Source organism: Muntiacus reevesi, chromosome 1 (genome assembly GCF_963930625.1).
Source record: "Muntiacus reevesi chromosome 1, mMunRee1.1, whole genome shotgun sequence".
Taxonomy (NCBI): domain Eukaryota; kingdom Metazoa; phylum Chordata; class Mammalia; order Artiodactyla; family Cervidae; genus Muntiacus; species Muntiacus reevesi.
In genome coordinates, this window is record NC_089249.1 from 46,546,719 (window position 1) to 46,567,732 (window position 21,014).

The window sequence follows — 21,014 nt, forward strand, 5'->3', positions numbered from 1 at the left end:
GCCTTAACACATGTCCCATGGGTATCAGGAGGGTCGTTTCTGTGTATTCTGTGATGTTTTTCTCCACTTTACGATTCCTGTCAGATGACTCAGTGAATAAAATGCCATGTTACATGAGGGATGATGAAGACAATAATGACCACAGATCCGCTCCTGGTAATAGAGGTGGACCTGCTGCAACTGAGTGTTGGGGAAGAGAGTTTCCCTCATAGAGACAAGATGCAAGGGAAACAGTATTCCTTTGATGGACCAGAGGGATCCCTTGTGTCCAGATGGGGGTCTGTTCTCCCCCTTCTCTAGCTGTTCTGCGATGTCTCATGCTGGGGCTGGGCTCTCTGTGCCCTTAGTTACTCCCATTCAGTCATAGCATGCACATATTTAAAAGAAAACGTTATCTGGAAACATCTTTAGAATCACTGTGGATGATGACTGCAGCCATGAAATTAAAAGACACTCGCTCCTTGGAAGAAAAGCTCTGACAAACCTAAAGAGTGTGTTAAAAAGCAAAGACATCACTTTGCTGACAAAGGTCCATATAGTCAAGGCTATGGTTTTCCCAGTAATCATATACAGTTGTGAGAGCTGGACCATAAAGAAGGTAGAGTGCTGAAGAATTGATGCTTTTGAACTGTGGTGCTGGAGAAGATTCTTGAGAGTCCCTTGGACAGTAAGATCAAATCAGTCAATATTAAATGGAATCAACACTGAATACACCTTGGAAGGACTGATGCTGAAGTTGAAGCTCCAATACTTTGGCCACCTGATGGGAACAGCTGACTCACTTGAAAAGACCCTGATGCTGGGAAAGATTGAGGGCAGAAGGAGAAGAGGGTGATAGAGGATGAGATGGTTGGATGGTGTCACCAATTCAATGGACATGAACTTGGGAAAACTCCAGCAGATGGTGAGGGATAGGGAAGCCTGTCGTTTTGCAGTCCTTGGAGTTGCAAAGAGTCAGACATGACTTGGTGACTGAACAGCAACAACATCTGGAAAACATCATTTGTCAAAATTTTATAGTAATGCTCATTGGTGTAAGAGTTGCTTTGAGATATGTAATTTTAATCAGGAAATATTGTTGTTGTTGAGTTGCTCAGTTGTGTCTGACTCTTTGTGATCCCATGAACTGCAGCACGCCAGGTTTCTCTGTCCATCACCAGCTCTTGGAGCTTGCTTGAACTCATGTCCATCGAGTCGGTGATCCTACCTAACCATCTCATCCTCTGTCATCTCCTTGTTCTCCTGCCATCAATCTTTCCCAGCATTAGGGTCTTTTCTAATGAGACAGTTCTTCACATCAGGTGGCCAAAGTAATGGAGCTTCAGCTTCAGCATCAGTCCTTCCAGTGACTATTCAGGATTGATTTCCTTTAGGATTGACAGTTTTGATCTCTCTGCCCTCCAGGGGACTCTCAAGAATCTTCTCCAACACCACAAATCAAACGCATCAATTCTTCAACGTTCAGCCTTCTTTATGGTCCAACTCTCATATCCATACATGACTACTGGAAAAACCATAGCTTTGATTATACAGACCTTTGTTGGCAAAGGCAGTATTGAGATGTATAAAATCTTTTTTTTTTTTAATTTATGGGCACACCAACATGAAATACAACCTTAGAAAAAGTTCTGTTGCAACAAGGAGTGACTGATACCTTTGTTTAATGGCTCAGAAACTCTGAGTCAGAAGGGATCTTAGGTATTTCCCAGACCAACCCCCTTACTGTGGTTTCATTTGACCCCTGCTCTGCCCTTGGAAGCCCCAGATCAGAGGACTGATGCCCATGGTGAGGATTATGATGATGCTGAAGAGGTACCATTGCCTGGGGCTCTTTCTGCCTCTCAGTGGAGTGAGGAGGAAGTGCTCCCAGAGAAGGTGGATACAACGAGGTCCTCTCAGACAGGTGAGTGGAGTTAGCTGATCTCCTGCAGTCTTTGGTCTCTATCCTGGAAATGGTGAATTTGATCTGCTCAGTGTCCATCCCTCCTAGATATTCCAATTTTGGATGACCTCAAATAGTTGATAGCATCATCTTGATCTTATTCCTTTCTTTAATGCTGTCAGACTCCTGAGAAGAGAGGAAGCACTCTAGTATTAGTATGTGTGTCTGCATGACTTTATCCTTCATGTTCCTGCATTAAGACTTGTAGATTACTTGAGCATATTTACCTAATACAAAAATAGAATAACTGAATAACATTTTGTGTTGTCTCATATGTGAAATGCAGTTAGAGATTTTAAAGACTATGTTAGTATTGGAATTTGTAAAGCATTTTTATACTTTAAAATGCACTCTGACCATAGGTCAACCCAAATATGTATAAAGTGGACGATATATATGGTCCTAAAAAACAGAAGCATGATGGTGGATTATGGACTCAGAATCTGTGAGCAGGTTCATGTTAATCTGTTCCAGACATTTCAGTGGCCAAGGAAATGCACTCATTCTCCATGAAGGGTATTTCTCCATCTGTTTCCTGGGGGAGGGGCAAATGCAGAAGGATTCCGTGGTTGCTTTTTGTGGGCTTTTGGGAACACAAATCAAGACCACCAAGAGCAGAGTTGGATGGCCAATGAGAAGCTGAGATTTCTCCAGATGTGAACTCCTATCTCCCTCTTCTTGTTGTTTCAGACTTGTTAATTATGAAAAAAAGAAAATTTTACACCCCTTCTAGAGATTCTTCCCTTCTTGGGTATCTCCTTGCTGATTGTTTAGCCAGGGAACAGATCTCCTGTAATCCAGGATTTCACATTTAAGTTGAGGCCTCAGATGGGCTGAATCCTTTTTATTTGGGAGGTGAGGGAGAGGAGAAATGCTGCAAGATTGTAGGTCTTAGTGCCTGAAACAGAAATTGTACCTGAGGCACAGAAGTGAAAACACCACGTCCTGACCACTGGACCACTAGCCAATTCCTGGGCCCAGATCCTGAGAAGACAGCCCTGATCCATGCTCACTGAAATAAACATGAAATAGCCTGAGCCTCCCTGAGCACACCTGGATCCCAGGGTTGATTTGTCGTCACCACTTACTTGACTCACTTCCACCACAGGGCTCTGTCATGTCTCTCTGTTTCAGTTCTAATCAAACTTTTCGTTCCTACTTCAGGTTCTTCTCTGAATATCTCTAGAGAGGCGACTGATCCTGGGGAAGAAGAGAGCCCCTGGTTTCTCCAGGGGGAGGAAGCGGACACTGAGTACGATGATGTTGAATTAAATGCCTTGGAAGCATCCATAGTTACTTTCACATGATGTTGTATTAAATACGAGATGACGTCTCAGATATTCTAATTGCCCATATTTCAATAGAGTAGTGCTGACCTATCAATGTATTGTATGGAAATTGCTCATAATGAAATATTCTCAATAAAGTAGCTTTTTGCTTTGTTGACAATAGCAATATTCATTCCAAATGCTCTTAAAGGACTGGTACTCAATCACAATTTCCTTCTAAGGAAATACCAGATGAGTGAACTGACTTGTCTCACCTCCCCCAAATGCTAATGAAGGCATGACTTCACTCAGGCTCAGAAATGCCCCAGGTCACTCTTCCTTAGACAACAGATTCTAAACTTTGTCCACACTCACACCTTTATTCTTAGCAAGGTGAACTTATGTGGGGGACAGAAACACTGAACCTTCCTATATACTCTTCCTCTTCCCCAAGATGTCACACCATCTGTTTTTATTCAGTTATTAGGCACCAGATTGGGTGTGAGTTTCAATGTCGAGGGTAAGAGATTGGCTGGTGGAAGAGAATGCATACAGCTTTCCTTACCCTGCCTAAATTCTCATGGCCAATTAAAAATCTCACTCTATATAACTACCTCTTCCTTTTCATCTCCCATTCCCTAGGTAACTTTTTTCCTTTTTTTCCTCAAATGCATATAGACTCTTTATATCTCTTCTCCCATGTCTAGTTGGTTATCAAATCCTTTTAAATCCAGTCTTGCCTCTCCATCACTTCCTACTACTTCTTCAGGATATTGTCATTTCTTGTCTGTCCAATTATCTAGCTTTTGAAGTAAATTACGTTAACTCGTATCTCTCTCCAAGTTGATGAAGGGCAAATTGGTGCTAATTCACACCCTGCATCCCGGTGGGACAAAGTGAAAGTGTTAGTCGCTCAGTGGTGTCCGACTCTTTGACACCCTGTGGACTGTAGCCTGCCTGGCTCCTCTGTCCATGAGACTCTCCAGGCAAGAATACTGGAGTGGGTTACCATTCCCTTTTCCAGGGGATCTTCCCCACCCAGGGATCGAACCCAGGTCTCCTGCCCTGCAGGCAGATTCTTTACCATCCTAGCCACCAGTGAGGGGCATCAGGTGGGATAAGGGGATAAGAAATTGGAGAACAAGACAGAGGGGATCTAGAAGAAGGGATATAGACAGAAAGATCAAGAAGTTTTGGCTATTTGAGTTTTATTGATGTCAATAGAGGAGTCTGATACGACTGAACTCTTAGAGGAAGAATTTCAGATCAACAAGCTTCTCTGAAAACATATTGTTTAAAGAGTCCTTTGATCTGGTAACTGTCGAAAATGTAAATGTGATCCTGCTGTGATTCTTCTGGGTAGAGAGAGCTGTCTTGTAGGCATGACCAAGTAAACAATACATTTTCACAATACCCCCGCGTCCTGTCCATTACCTTGTGGATATGTGGAGAAGCTGCTGAACTAATATAAGACCTAAGAGTGCTGGCCTGATTATGATTTGTGGCCAACCTGTTATTTAGTTGATGGTTCTGGATGATGTCAGGGCTCCAACCTACACTCATGCTTGTAATCTCTATAATTTTTTTCTGTGCTGGGGATTAGAAGATTCCTAGGGCTCCTCTAAGTGCAGCTCACATGGCCATTTGCCATTGGGAAGTGATGAAATAAGTGACAGAGTAAAGTGTACCCATCAAGAATGTTCTATCTTATTCCTGATCTACGGTATCCATGAAGCCAAAATAGCTGGCTACTATAATTCTGGATGATAAAAATCATACAAAATTATGGGAGAGGAGAGGACAAGATTTCCCACCTAGACTTGGGAGAATCTCAGGATGAGTCTATTATGGATTGAGTGCTCAAAACCAGCCAGGAGTTGGTGAATAAACTTTTGGACTATTTAGATCAGGGAGATGAAGGCAATCATTCCAAGTTATCCATGTGGCCTGTGAAGGGGCCTTTTATGAGGGGTGGTTTTGGAGGGTTTATCATTCCAGGGTCTGTCACAAGAGCCAGAAAACTTCTCTGCAGAGTATTAATTATGACAAGGCAACCAGAATGTCATGTGGGGAAAGTATTTATAGGAAATTCTTTCCTATCAATAGTGCACTTAGCATGTTAAGCTTGGAGGCCTGTCCTATGTTATTTGGGAAGACCCAGTGAAAGTCTCTAGATTTTTCTGAAACCTCACAGGCACTTATTAAACCCATAAATACTTTATTCTGGCAGAGTGGAGTAAGTTACAAAGACATGAAAATATCAGGGATTATGTCTTCATGGCAACTTTCAATGTAAAACCCTGTGTCGCAGATAATGATATGATTTCTACAGAGAAAAAAATGCCTTTAATCACAGTTCCATGTCAAAACTATAATTATGAAGAAGACAGGATTATCGTTTATTTGAGAAACAATATTACAGAGATGTCTTTCAAGAATTTCTTGCTTCAAAAATGGCGCTACATGGTGCTAAGCTCAACATCATCATATCCAGGCTCTTCTTGTCTCAGGACCAATGAGGACTCCTTCTCTTCCACCCCAGAGTAGACAGTTTCTCTCAGAGACTTCAGAGAGATGCCTGAAACAGTAAGGAGAAGTGGTGACAAAATGACAAGACACAACCTCTGATGGAAGGATAGTAAAAGGGGCCACAAAGTATCTGAGGTGAGGGGGAGCACCCAGTATCGTCTATAAGTCTAGATTGAGCTACTTCATACTGACTCAGCTACTCCATGCAACATCTTGTCTGGACCTTGGCAGTTGGAAAGAAGATGGACCAATAGTGGCAAGGAGTGGAAAAGAGATGTGCATGCCTCTTCCACACACGGTGGGTCTGATTTCTCAAAAAGTGGAGATAGGAGATGATCTCTGTAGAGTGCCTCAGATGCCCTCTTCTGAGTACCTCAGCAACAGAACCAGCCTGACCTACAAGCTTCATGAGAACACCCTGGGTCCTCTGTCAGATGCCAGAAAGAGGCAACTCACCAAAATTCCACAACCTCCTGCTCCCCAGGGACCACATCCCCACATATAAGCAGAAAGCCTAGTCCTTGGGAATGAGGGTCTTCATCTGGCAATTGAACCAGTGAGAGAAAATTTTCTCTTGGTTTCCTTCTAGTGCTGAGACTTTATGATTCTCTAGTTAAGGCTATTGCCAATCCTGCTTTAATAATGAGCAATCAACTTTAAATATATGGTTACACAGATCTCTCAAAACAAGTTTTATAGCTCATAAATTTAATTTATATCTCCATTAAAAACACTTCAGATTAGTTCTCACAATTTGAAAAATCCCCATATTTATTGTCAAAACATATATTTCAATTTGGGGTATGAAAATGGGAACAAAGCCTCTGTAACTCATATAAATGTGGGTCTATCCAATTGATGATGGACATGGACAAGAGAACACAGTATGTTCTCCTCTCAGAAAAGATGAAGTAGCTCCAATATTCCAGAGATAAGGAAAAGTCAATTATACCTGGTATATTGGTGCATGCGTGCTTACTTGTGTTCAACTCTTCGCAACCCCGTGGACTGTAACCCACAAGGCTCTTCTGTCCACATGATTTTCCAAGCAAGAATACTGGAGTGGGTTGCCATTTCCTTCTCCAGGGAATCTTACTGACTCACGGATCAAATCCAAGTCCCTTTTGCCTCCTACATTGGCAGCAGAGTCTTTACCACTGCACCATCAGGGAAACCCATCTAGGTATACAAGGCTACCCCAGTTTTGATAGTTAAGAAACAATGACTGTTGGTGAGTCAAACTCATCTTCTCCATGATGATAAAGTCAGGCTATTGAGCTGTCAACTCACCAGTCTGGGAATACCTGGCACCACCTCTATCATCTGCGAAAAAGTTATTCTCATTCATCCCAGGGAAGAAAGGATTTACAGGAACAGGTAACTCATCAACATCATCATAACCATTTCCTATGGTGTTGATGTTCTGTCCTGGAGGCTCTGAAAACAGACAAGAACTTAGGTGAAAAAGCAAACTATGAGTTGGACTAAGTGATGCTCCAAGTCTCATCTAAAGCAGAGATTCAAATAAATGATAAATATATATTCCATATTCCAGGGCTGTCAAAGGCTTGTATTTGATCTTAGTGTGCTCAGAAATCATTTAAACCTTCTAAATATTCCAATATATCAGGGTCAATCATATTTTTCTACTATGGTTTCTCATATCATAAAGAATCAACAAAATCTATAATGCTATGAGCTTCAGGTACTCTTTTTGAGCATGTGGTACAGAGTTGTAATACATACTATGCACATATCAGTGACTGGGGAGGATGAATCTGAACCAAGAGAACCCAGGTGTCCGTGTGCTCTCTGAACCTCTGGGAGACACAGAGCTGGTAGGAGAGGGATCCTGTACATCTGTTACTCAGAGACAGAATATCCCACCATCCCAGTCATAGGACGCCTGGGTTTCAGTCCCTTCTAGTCCTTGGTTGACCTTAGTATCCCACCTCCAGGGGTTGTCCATCTTTACTAACTGGAGAAGATCCAGGAAGGCATTCTCCTTTCATTGTGTGTGTGAGCCTGCTCAGTCATGTCCGACTCTTTGTGATCCCATGAACTGTAGCCTGCCAGGCTCCTCTATCCATGGAATTCTCCAGGCAAGAATACTGTAGTGGGTTGCCGTGCCCTCCTCCAGGGAATCTTCCCAACCCAGGGATCAAACCCTATCAAGACACAGGACACCCTCTTGTGTCTCCTGCATTAGCAGGTGGAGTCTTTATCACTGTACCACCTGGGAAGCCCATCTAGGTATAAGAGGGTACCCCAATTCTGACAATAAGAAAAACTGACTATTAAGTGGGTCAAAACTCATCTTCTCCACATGATGAAGTCAGACTACTGAGCTGTCAACTCACTTGTCTGGGAATAAGTGGCACCACCTCTGTCCTCTGGGGAAATGTTATTCTCATTCATCCCAGGGAAGAAAGGATTTACAGGAACAGGTAACTCATCAACATCATCATAACCATTTCCTGTGGTGCTGATATGCTGTCTTAGAGGATCTGTAAACAGACACGGACTTAGGTGGAATAGCAAAGTATGTGCTGGATTAAGTAATGCCCTAAGTCCCTTCTAATGCAGAAGTTCAAACAACTGATAAATATAGACTCTATATTCCAAGGTCGTGTCAAAGGCATGTATTTGATCTCAATGTGCTCAGAAATCATTTAAATCTTTTAACTATTTCGATATATCAGGGTCAACCATATTTTTCTAACAAGGTCTCTCATAACATAAAGCATCAACAATAGCTATTATGCTATGAGTTTCAGGTATTATTTCAAGCATATGGGACAGATTTGTCACACATACTGTGCACATATCAGTGACTGGGGAGGATGAATCTGGACCAAGAGAACCCAGGTGTCCGTGTGACCTCTGAAGCTCTGGGAGACACAGAGCTGGTGGGAGAGGGATCCTGGACATCTGTTATTCAGAGACAGAATATCCCATCACCCCAGTCACAGGACGCCTGAGTTTCAGTGTCTTCTAGACCTTGGTTCACCTCAGGATCTCACCTCCAGGGGTTGCCCATCGTTACTATCTGGAGAAGACCCAGAGAGGACATTCTCCTTTCTCCAGTTCCATGTAAGTAAGAGTTTCTGGTAATTGATAAGCACCAGCACTGATCTTTCTATATATTCCAGGGCTTATCAATAGCAATATTGTTGTCTCAGTACATACAAAAATCCATAAAATGATTAAAATATCAGACTGATTCTGGATCCAACTATAGTTTCCAATGTTCTCTATAGCCACACAATTTTGAGTTGATCAGTTTCAGATTTTTTTTAAATGGTCTTAAAATCTTTAATGGTACATTAGACAATAATATACTACTAGATACATGCATGCTCAGTTGCTTCAGTCACGTCCAACTCTTTGATATCCCTTGTACTGTAGCCTGCCAGGCTCCTCTGTTCATGGGGATTCTCTGGGCAAGACTACTGGAGTCAGTTGCCATGCCCTCCTTCAAAGGGTCTTCCTGACCCAGGGATCAAACCAGCATCTCTTATCTCTCCTGCGTTGGCAGGCGGGTTCTCTACCACTAGCGGCACCTGGGAAGCGCTACATATTCAGTCTGTAACTGGGTAGAAGTGGCTGTGAACACAGAGAACTAGGTCTGATTTTTCCATTTCTTAAGTCATGGAGTGGGCAAGAGAGGGAAAAAGTTGTTGTGAACTAGAGAAAAGAGACCTTTCCCATCTTAATCACAGGAAGAGATCCTCAGACAAGATTCCTCCTCCACATCCCCACCATCCAAGGGAAGACCTGCTACCTGGGGCAGAGTCAGAGTCTCCATCCTCTCCATCGTCCCCTGTGTAATATGGCAGCTTAGTTGCTGAGTCATCAGACAGGTTACCTGGTAGGGAGAAAATCATCATAGAAAAACGGAAACTTTTCCCCTGTCATGGTAGGATGCCTGCTGTCATAGTTTAGAGGAAATATTGAGACTTCAGACTTGTAAAGAGAAGGCGTGGAACTCCATGTGAAGTTGGCTTAGTAAGGTTGGGTCTCTGTTTGCTGAAAATAACACACAGCCAGCTCATGATCAGAAGGGAGGACATGGGACTTACCTTGGCTGTCTAACAGGTCCTTCTTCCCTGGTTTTATGATGTCATCAATCTCCTGGTACACAGCTTCATCAACAGCATCTTCAAAATCAGATAACTCTGGGAAAGTGGCATGAGTTAGAGACTGACCGTGGAGTTAATCCCTTTATCAACAGCCAAAGCCTTCAGTGCTCTCCAACACTCCCCCTTGGGGAACCACTCTGGGCTGCTCAGGCTCCTTTCTTAGCTACATGGAACAGAACTAGATTTCCTCACCCTGACCTTAATCTCACACTCAATATCCACTGGCACTGTTCACACAGGAAGTCATAATTCTCAAGAGATTTTACATTCGACCCGGGACCAAAGATTCCATTCTTTCAAATCCTGTTGTCTACTGTAGAAAAGGTGGGATTCTACCAGATAATGAGCACAGAGATCAATACTTGTGCACTTTCTTGATGCCACAGCAGACTCATTCCTTTCCCACCACTTTCCAGATCATTTGGGATCCCTAAGGCCCACCTTGGCGCTCTGCTCTCCATCTGTGTAGTTGAATCCCCAGGATGATGAGGACTGTGAAGAGAAGGGCTCCGAGGAGGATGCAGATGATCATGGGAAGGGAGAGGATGCCAGGGGCTGGAGATGAGTCAAAGTGGACCATAGGGTTTTAGGAGGGTCATAAGTCCAGAGGAACCCCTCTGTCCTTATACTGGTCCTCTTCTGAGTCTTTAAGACCGTGAAGTCACCATTAAGATACAATGGATTTGCCTGAACCCCAAGATGTGATCGACAGAGGTCTTTCCCTGAGCTATGTCAAGTGTCTTCTCATTCTGGTTCCAGAGGATTTTTACAGGATGAAAGTTGTTAAAGCTCTAGAGGACTCCAGTTGCCACTGCTTAACAGGATTGTAAACATGAGATCGTTAAGGTTTTCTGTACTGATACAGGTAGTTTTGTTGAAATATAAAGATATATAGTGCAGGTGCCTGAAAATATGGGGATCTCCTCAATCACACTGCTCAGAGCAGCAGAACACTTACTTCCATGGCTGGAGGGAACTGCTGTTCTCTCACCTGGAGAGAAGGAAAAAAGAATAGATTATTGTACTGAGTTGATCGGAAAAAGCCATCAGTTACATGTATCTTTATGGGTATACCATTCTCTCCCAGATCCCAGGAAATCAGGTAATAGCTTTTCCTGGAGTTAGGGCACAAAACAGCAGGTTATCCCAGGAAGTGCTTCTGGATACAAACTCACACTTGTCCCCCACTCACTAGGGCGGACCCCGAGCCCCTCACTCACCAGAGCACCTCACACCAGCATCCTCCTCGTGCTTGCAGTCGCTCTGCCCCCAGGGATCCGCAGCACAGTCCCACAGGGAGGACTCCCGGCCCCCGCACCGCACCTCGTCCAGCCAGATGCTCCCGTTTCCAGGGCCAAACGCCGCGGCCCGCACGGCTTCCAGGGCCGGGCCACAGCCCAGCTGCTGACACACCACCTCGGCCTCTGCCAGGGTCCAGGAGTCATCGCACACGGTGCCCCAGGAACCGCTGTGCCAGACCTCCACCCGCCCTGAGCACTCGTGGTCTCCTCCCCTGAGCCGGAGCTTCTCTCTGTCTGAAAAGGCAGCAGCCCCTCCTGTGACTCCCCTGGTGGGAGCAAGGAGCCCCTGGGGCCCTGGGGAGGGGGCGGGGCTGACGTACCTGTGCAGGGGGCAGCAGCTGGGCAGCTCTGGTGTCTCCCTCCTGTAGGATCAACGATGGGAAGTGCTGGATCAGGGACAGCTGGGGCTGGTCTTGTCCCCAAACAAGATTATCAAAGGTCCTTGGCTCAATCCAAACAAGTGAAAACAGAGGCTTCATCATCTAATGGGCTGAGACATTAACTGTGTCTTGCCACAAACTGAAATTGCTTTATCTCTTTGCTGTTTACCAGGTCCATACCCCACAATGAATACAAATACATGGAAACACAGAGAGAAACACAGTCCACCTTTTTCTAGATTCAACCTAAACTCATCACTTAGACTGGAAAACATAAAATTACACTAACAACATCCTACGGGTTGGGACAGACACAGAAACAGAACAGTAATTTACCTGCACATGAGATATAGGCTTCGTCCTTTGAAGAGCATGAGTTGTAATTCCAAGGGTCAGAAGGACACTGCCAGAGAGAAGTGTCAGTTTTCTGACAACGGATTCCATCTACCCAGTGGGGTCTAGAACCTTCCCTAAGAGCAACTAAAGGGTTGAGACTTCCACTGTTCCCACAGCCAAGCTGTCTGCAGATCATGGACACGGTGATGTCTTCCATGGGGCTGCGGCAGACACTACCCCAGGTCCCGTTATAGAAAACTTCCAGCCACCCAGCACACTGCTGGTCCTCGCTCACCATCCTGAGGGCCAGGAAATCTAAGATTGAAAAGGAGAGGAAACAGGACATAGTGAGCACTCCACTCAGTGCTCTGAATTTTCCTCTCTCCAAGAATTTGTGATTATACATCCCTGACCTAGTTGAGGAGATGTCCACGAGGTGACAAGAATGACATTCATCTCCCTTTCATTTTACTTTGTCATTTTGTGTCTGTTTCTACCACAATGATGTCATGGATATGAAGAGAGAGAAAGACCAATCTGGGCACCTGCAAGGAGGGGGAGCTAGATCCTGCTTCCTGGTAAAATCTAAAATGGATCTGTGAATGGGATGTGATATGGATACTAGGGCGGGGGGTAGGCAGAATAATGAAACCACAAATCTCTACATCATAATCTGTAGAACCTGTGAATATGTTACCTTACATTTGAGAATGGACTTTACAGATGTTATTAAGGTAAGGACTTTGGGGTGGTGAGAATAAGCTGGAATATGGTGAATTAACCACCTGAGTCCAGCCTAATCACCTCCTTAGCCCTGGTATCCTTAGATGGATAACCTTGCAAAGCTCCAGTTAGAGGGAAATGTAAAGAAGAATGCCCAGAAGAGACATAATTTGCTGTAGGTCTGAAGAAGAGGGCTCTGAGCCAAGGAAGGAGGTCACATAGAAACCAGGAAAGGCTGGGAAAGGAGTCCTCCCCATGCCTCCAGAAAGAACGCGCTCTGTGAACACCAGGATGTTGGCCCTCGGAGACCGTCGGCAGACTCCTAGTAAACAGAACTGAACAGAGTAAATCTGTGCTTTCATTACAGCATCAGCAGGATCTCTAGACTGTACTACCACAGGGAACTGAAGAGAGACCTCTGCTGTCGCATGGAAACTGTAAGAAACGGCTCTGCCAGGAAACACTGCTGAGAAGAAAGGACAAAAATGTCAGCTGCTGCAGGAGGAAGTGAAAGCACCTCGTCTTCACGTCTGCTGGAAACACAGGACCCATGGGAGGAAGCTTCCTTCTCTGGTCCTTTCAGCATCTCTCCCTCAGGGTTCAGACTCCCGTCCTCCAGGGCCCCACCCCTCCCCCAGCCTGTGGACAGTGTGCAGCACAGACCTGAGCAGACGACCCCCGCGTCCTGCTTGTGTCTGCAGTCGTGCCGCCCCCAGCCTCGGGAAGGGCACCTCCACACGTGGGACTCATTTCCTGTGCAGTTCAGGTCGTCCATCCAGATGGGCCCTGATCCCGCCCCGAAGTGAGCAGACCTCGTGGCATTGAGGGCTTCTCCACAGCCCAGCTGCCTGCACACCACGCGGGCATCGTCCAGGTCCCAGCCGTCATCACAGATGGTGCCCCAGGAGCCCTGGTCAAGGATCTCCACTCTCCCGGCGCAGGGACCGCCCCCGTCCACCAGGCGGAGCTGTCTGCTGTCTGAGGAGAGAGAAGAGAGACAATGGGGCGTTGACAGGGGAATGGGAAGGGTCTTCTGTCCTGTGGGACCCTCACCTGAGCAGTAGGGGGCGCTCTCCTCTGAGGCCGCTGAGGCCGCTGGTTCCGTCACTGGGTCCTTGCACTGGGGCAGCGCCTGGGTTTGTTTTCCTGCAGAAACAGCAATGATTAGAGTGCTGGGACGTTGAAGAACCGGAAACTGATTTAAGCTAAATAATGATCTAGTGATGGAGCCTGAGATGGGAGCTATAAAATAGCAGCAAAGTTAATCTAATTTTAATCTCTATTGAGAGTACTGTGTCCGAGAAAGCCAAAAAATTTTCTTTTACGCTATGAATTGTCCTAAGAATGAGTTACATGTGTATTTCTGAATTATGATTTCCTCACTGTTTATGGGTCATATGTTAATTTTAGTCCTAGGTTTTAAAGGACTGTGGCTCCACCTGAGGACCGGTGGGAGGAGCAGACAGAGAGGGCCGAACAATTCCCCAAGCAGAAGGGAAGGGTGGATATGGCCTCCCAGGTTCCTTGGTTTAAGCAGCTGGCTCACTTCAAGATGCCCTGGACATCTCACAAGGACTCCTGTGAGCAGGGCATTCAGAACCTGAGCTTCAAAATGAGGAGTGGACAGATGCTGGCTATCATAGGGAGCTCAGGTGAGACCAAAGTTTAAAGAAGAGGAATGATTTACCTAAGGACATATATTTAATACCGACTAAGAACTAGAACTCTGGTCTCCTGGTTCTCAGATGTTTTTTTAAAAAATTCTACTGATTAAATTTTAAAGATCTTAAAAAAAAAAAAAAAAAAAAGACTGTGGCTCAGATCCTGAACTCTTATATTGCCAAACCCAGACATAAATTGAAGAAAGTAGGGAAACTACTAGACCATTCAGGTATGACCTAAATCAAATCCCTTATGATTATACAGTGGAAGTGAGAAATAGATTCAAGGTATTAGTTCTGATAGAGTGTCTGAAGAACTATGAACGGAGGTTCATGACATTGTACAGGAGACAGGGATCAAAACCATCCCCAAGAAAAAGAAATGCAAAAAAACAAAATGGCTGTCTGAGGAGGCCTTACAAATAGCTGTGAAAAGAAGAGAAGCTAAAAGCAAAGGAGAAAAGAAAAGATATACCCATGTGAAAGCAGAGTTTCAAAGAATAGCAAGGAGAGATAAGAAAGCCTTCCTCAGTGATCAATGCAAAGAAATAGAGGAAAACAATATAATAGGAAAGACTAGAGATCTCTTCAAGAAAATCAGAGATACCAAGGGAACATTTCATGCAAAGATGTGCACAATAAAAGATAGAAATGGTATGGACCTAACAGAAGCAGAAGATATTAAGAAGAAGTGGCAAGAATACACAGAAGAACTATACAAAACAGATCTACATGACCCAGATAATCATGATGGTATGATCACTCAACTAGAGCCAGACATCCTGGAATGCAAAGTCAAGTGGGCCTTAGGAAGCATCACTATGAACAAAGCTAGTAGAGGTAATGGAATTCCAGTTGAGCTATGTCAAATCCTAAAAGATGGTGCTGTGAAAGTGCTGCACTCAATATGCCAGCAAGTTTGGAAAACTCAGCAGTGGCCACAGGACTGGAAAAGGTCAGCCTTCATTCCAATCCCAAAGAAAGGCAATGCCAAAGAGTGCTTAAATGCACAATCACACTCATCTCACATGCTAGCAAAGTAATGGTCAAAATTCTCCAAGCCAGGCTTCAACAGTACATGAACTGTGAACTTCTAGATGTTCAAGCTGGCTTTAGAAAAGGCAGAGGAACCAGAGATCAAATTGACAACATCCACTGGGTCATCAAAAAAGCAAGAGAGTTCCAGAAAAATATCTATTTCTGCTTTATTGACTATGCCAAAGACTTTATGTGGATCACAACAAAGTGTGGAAAATTCTTCAAGAGATGGGAATACCAGACACCTGATGTGCCTCTTGAGAAATCTGTATACAGGTAAAGAAACAACACTTAGAAGTGGACATGGAACAACAGACTGATTCCAAATAGGAAAAGTAGTACATCAATGCTGTACATTGTCACCCTTTTTATTTAACTTATTTGCAGAGTACATCATGAGAAATGTAGGGCTGGATGAAGAACAAGCTGGAATCAAGATTTCCAGGAGAAATATCAGTAACCTCAGATATGCAGATGACACCACCTTTATGGCAGAGAGTGAAGAAGAACTAAAGAGCCCCTTGATGTAAGTGAAAGAGGAGAGTGAAAAAGTTGGCTTAAAGCTCAACATTCACAAAACTAAGATCATGGTATCTGGTCTCACGTCAGGAAGCATTTAATAAGAAGCTCCCTGTGTGCTGTTTTGGATCTGTCAGGAACCCTCTGGCCCTTATTGATTCCTGAATATTCAGGAATTAAGAGGAGAGGCACGCCTTTCCTGGGGCTGAGGAATCCAGGCATTTCTCATTACGGTTATAAGTACCCTCTTCCTTTTTAAGAGCCGTATGGTGAAAGTTGATTGTTTATAACTCTCTCTTCGATAGGGATCATCTTATGTTTTGTAACTCTGGAATTTTAATCTTTATCTTTGCTGAGAATAACTACAGTATATATGCCCACACCATGTTGATTAAAACACCTTTGCTCCATCAGAGCTTTGGTCCCCATGTCATGTCTTTCTTTCTTTCTTCTCTCTCTCTCTATTTCTGGCTAATTCCTTGGAGCGCGGAGGCCCGCTGAGCTCACTTTCTTGCTCAGGATTCTAAGACCCTCTTGAGAAGGCACACTGCGCCTTCACTCACTCGAGAGGGCACCTGGTGCCTACGTGCAGCAGCGTGAGTCCTAAGAACAGGACTCTATTGGCTTTCCGGTAAACCAGGGGATATCAGCCTCTTTCTCTCTCTTACTCTCTGGACCACCAGGTTCCAGTCCATTAAAGGACCAACAGTCTCATTACTTCATATCAAATTGGTGGGGAAACAGTGGAAACAGTGGCAGACTTTATTTTCTTGGGCTCCAAAATCACTGCACATGGTGACCTCAGCCATGAAATTAAAAAAATGTTTACTTCTTAGAAAAAAGTTATGACCAAACCAGACAGCATACTAAAAAGCAGAGACATTACTTTGCCAACAAAGGTCCATCTAGTTAAAGCTATGGTTTTTCCAGTAGTCATGTGTAGATGTGAGAGTTGAACTATGAAGAAAGCTGAGTGCCAAAGAATTGATTCTTTTGAGCTGTGGTGTTGGAGAAGACTCTTGAGAGTCCTTTGGACTGCAAGGAGATGCAATCAGTCCATCCTAAAGGGATCAGTCCTGAATATTCTTTGGAAGAACTGATGCTGAAGCTGAAACTCCAATACTTTGGCCACCTGATGTGAAGAACTAACTCATTTGAAAAGACCCTGATGCTGGGAAAGACTGAAGATAGGAGGAGAAGGGGACAACAGAGGATGAGATGGTTGGATGGCATCATTGACTCAAGGGACATGAGTTTGGGTGAACTCCGGGTGTTGGTAATGGACAGGGAGGCCTGGCGTGCTGCAGTCCATCTGGTCACCAAGAGTCGAACACGACTGAGCCACTGAACTGAACTGATATTGTTCTCCATAGTGGCTGTATTAGTTTACATTTCCACCAACAGTACAAGAGGGTTCCCTTTTCTCCACATCATGTCCGGTATTAATCATTGTAGATATTTCATTGTATTTTTGGTTTGCATTTCAAGAAGGAGGGGATATATGTACACATACAACTGACTCACTCCTTGTACAGCAGAACTAACACAACACTGTAAAGCAATTACACTCTATTAAAAAAAAAAAAACAATGTTACATAAGTTGTTCTAATCCTAAATCTATCTCTAAACAAAAGATGCAAAATAAAAACTTTTCTGAAGGATTTCTATAATGTTCTACATCTATGTCTGTCATTTTAAAAATACTTAGATAAAAGAGATCTCCTGGAAAACCAAGAGGAAAAAGGAGACATTAGAAAGTATTCCCAAAGGTATTCAGCTACTAGAGTTATCTGACAGAGAATTTAAGTAGTCGTGATTACAGTGATTATAGAATTAGTTGTCAAGTTATATCTTGGCAGAAAAATGAGAACAAGAAAACAAATAAAATTCTCGAGCTGATACTTAATAACTGAAATTAAGAACTAGAGAATGAGTGGATCACCACATTAGATCAGCACAAGGTAGAGACAGTAAAATAGAAGATCAGAAGACAAATATTTGTCTATTTAGAATGCAGATCACATGGTAAGTGTCCTGGTTATATTGCTGTGTAACAAAGCTTTCCAAAAATGTTAATAGCAGTAGGAAAAAAAAAAAAACAAACAAAAGAAAGCTTCATTTTGCTTAATACTTCCTGAGTCAGTAATTTGGGGCAGACAAACTTGGCAGTTCTGTCTTGGGATTTTCATGTGGCTGCATTTAGATGTCATCTGGGGCTGAAGTTGTCTGAGAACTTTACTGAAATGTGGTTACATAAGAAAATTCTTTGTAGTATTTTAGGGGTAAAGGGACATCATGTCTGCAACCTAATTCAGAAAGATTTTACATATTCATGGAGAAATGGGGCAAGAGGCAAACCAAGAGGAAAAGAGAAAGACAGAGACAGACAGAGAAAGGGATTAAAGCAAAATGCCATCACTGGGAAATCCAGGTGAAGGTCATCTGGAAAGTTTTATTCTTGCAATTATTATTGCAACTTTTCTGTAAATCTCAAATTAGGTCAAAATAAAAAAAAAAATTTTAAGATGAAAACAAGTCAGAGAGAATGCATTGCTCAGACACTTACACAGGGGAAAAAAATACTAGTAACAACAAAAAATAAAATGCCTAGGAGAAAAAACCTAGTAGAAGATGAGCAAATCCTCTGAGAGAAATTCAAGACCAAATTGAATAGAGGGATATATGGTGTCAATGAGTTGGAAGACTCAAAATTACCATAGTCAATCATCCTCAAATTTATATTTAGATTAAATCTAATCTCAGTCAAAATACCTTAAGCTTTTTTGCTGAAAAATGATAAGCTGATTCACAAGTTTATACAAAATGCAAAGACCAAGAACAACCAATACAGTTGGCAAGACAAGCAATGAAGACTAAGTATAAAGTAATTCCTATAAATTAAAAGTTTTCAGACTTCTTATAAAATTACAATAACTAAGAAAATGTTAGAAATGTTAGAAAATGTTAAGAAAAACAAAAGAAAAGAAATGAAAACGTGCAAGGGTATACAAATGATACAATGGAACAGAGTAAAGAGTCTCAAAAAAGACTCAGACATGCCTACCTTTCTGTTTATGACAAAATGGCAGTGCAGTCTGGAAAAGTGTCTTTTCAGAAAGATCTGAGTCAGTTGGATGTCTGTATGAAACCTGACAATTATCTTACACAGATATCCATACCAGAAGGAAAGTACAACATGCAAGAGAAAAAAGATTAAACTTCTATAAAATACTCTCAGAGAATGTTTTTATGGTGTAGGCAGAGCTATTTGTAAAGGGATATGAGAAGCACTCAGGGCTTCCCTGGTGGCTCAGTGGTAAAGACTCTGCCAGTGCAGGAAATGCAAGACTCAGATTCAGTCCCCGGATTGGAAGATCCCCTGGAGGAGGAAACAGCACACCACTCCAGTATTCTTGCTGGGAAATCCCATGGACAAAGAAACTTGGTGGGCTAGAGTCCACACAGTGGCAAAGAGTCGGACGTGACAGAGCTACTGAGCAAGTGACTTAAACATTAAATAAATTAGATAAAATAAGAAAATTAATTAAACAAATTAGATGCAAAAGAAAACATACCATGTGATTTTACATACACTTCAAACACTGATGAAGTATTCTATGGCAGAAGTTAGGAAGTGATTTTCACTGGAGAGGTGGAAGGGCACAGTTATGGAGAGGCAACAATAACTCCGTGATGCTGGGAATGTTCTCTTTGTTGACCTGGACTGGAGACCATGACTAAAATCTACACTTATTGCTTATACATTGTTTTCTATGACCATGTGTAAATAGCAATGCTGTTTTAAAATATATTCCCCTTCATACTTTTTGCCCTGACCTGAAAAACAAATGAAAAATGCAAAGAACCATATTTCACCAGGGAATATCTGACTTTTGAAGTCAGTTTTCCCTCACTCTCTGCTCTTGGAGACATTTCACTCCAGGAGCATCCTGAGTACCAGTAGCCCTTGTCCCTCTCCCTTACCTGAGCAGATCACAGAGGCCGTGTTGCCATGGGAACAGTCAGGGACACCCAGGACAGTCACAGGGCAGCTCCACAGGAAGGACTCTGCCCCTGAGCAGTGAAATCGGGATGTTGAGATCTGATCACCTCCTTCCATAAAGTGTGGTCCTCTGGGGGTGGAGATGGCGACTCCACAGCCGAGCTGATGACAGACAACATTGGCGTTGGCCAGACTCCAGTGGGAGGCACAGAGCGCTCTCCATTGTCCAGAAATGTTCATCTCCACCTGCCCCTCACACTGGGAGGTCCCGTTTGTCACGAGCCGGACTTCTGAGTATGCTGGATACGAGATGACAGGATTTCAGCAAAATCTCATGATTTCTCACCTGAACAGAGTGTGCAGGGAGGTTAAGTCCTGACCTACATCTCACCTGAACAGACAACCTGAGCAGCTCCACTGTGGTGGCACGTGCCCCCTGGACAGGGCACTCTGGGGCAGACCCAGAGCTCAGGCTCCTTCCCCTCACACCTGAACTCTTCAGCCCAGACCTGGCCATCTGACTCTCTGAAGGGCACGTGTCCCATCACAGACACAGCCTTCCCGCAGCCCAGCTCTGCACAGATGACCTGGGCAGTGGGGAGTGCAAAGTTCCTATCAGACACTGGGATCCAGTCTTGTCCAGAATGCACTTCAACTCGCCCAGAGCAAGGTCTAGCTCCTCCAGCTAGACGCACAAATCCTGAGAGAAAAACAACAAACATAGTGAGTGTTCATAGTTCTTGTTCGACAATTAAAAACAATACATCCCGGGCATCACTGTAAAAGCTTTTATTTCCTAGGTCAGGGAAAGGGGAGAGAATTTCACAGTTATCATCATAATTGAATTTTCACATGCAAGTCTCTGAAGAGAAATCCAGAAGCATTACAGGGTCAGTTTGATGGCTGAATCCCAAGAACATATACTTTGAGATTGGTTAAAAACGTGAATTCCTTGGTCTTGGAGCCTGGACAGATCTGGCCTAAGACAGATCACTGGAACAGCTGAATACCAGTGAAAGGTTGCTGCTGAATCATGCAAAGATGCTGGGGTTCTTGGCCTCCAGAGGAAAAGAATTCAATCCGGGGCCAGAGATGAAGCTTGATCGCTCAGAGCTTTTGTGTAATAAAGTTTTACTAAAGTATAAAGGAGATAGAGAAAGCTTCTGACATA

The 21,014-nt window shown here is 43.5% G+C and overlaps 2 protein-coding genes across 2 annotated transcripts in view; one reads left to right on the plus strand and one right to left on the minus strand.

Annotated features, from left to right (window-relative positions):
• Window positions 1-3,280, plus strand: part of LOC136172466 (antigen WC1.1-like) — a 132,217-nt gene extending 128,937 nt beyond the window's left edge. Inside the window, exons 20-22 of the mRNA XM_065941905.1 lie at window positions 85-156; window positions 1,766-1,903; window positions 3,107-3,280. Coding sequence (XP_065797977.1) covers window positions 85-156; window positions 1,766-1,903; window positions 3,107-3,249 — 353 coding nt within the window. The 3' untranslated portion in view covers window positions 3,250-3,280. The remainder of the gene's footprint in view (window positions 1-84; window positions 157-1,765; window positions 1,904-3,106) is intronic.
• A 2,162-nt stretch (window positions 3,281-5,442) lies between these two features.
• The window catches only part of LOC136168460 (uncharacterized), a 219,253-nt gene continuing 203,681 nt past the window's right edge, over window positions 5,443-21,014 (minus strand). Inside the window, 13 exon segments of the mRNA XM_065935978.1 lie at window positions 5,443-5,788; window positions 7,030-7,176; window positions 8,100-8,246; window positions 9,524-9,607; window positions 9,822-9,917; window positions 10,323-10,496; window positions 11,102-11,416; window positions 11,503-11,544; window positions 11,899-12,213; window positions 13,285-13,599; window positions 13,675-13,767; window positions 19,825-20,142; window positions 20,235-20,543. Of these exon segments, the coding sequence (XP_065792050.1) occupies window positions 5,670-5,788; window positions 7,030-7,176; window positions 8,100-8,246; window positions 9,524-9,607; window positions 9,822-9,917; window positions 10,323-10,496; window positions 11,102-11,416; window positions 11,503-11,544; window positions 11,899-12,213; window positions 13,285-13,599; window positions 13,675-13,767; window positions 19,825-20,142; window positions 20,235-20,543 (2,474 nt within the window). The 3' untranslated portion in view covers window positions 5,443-5,669.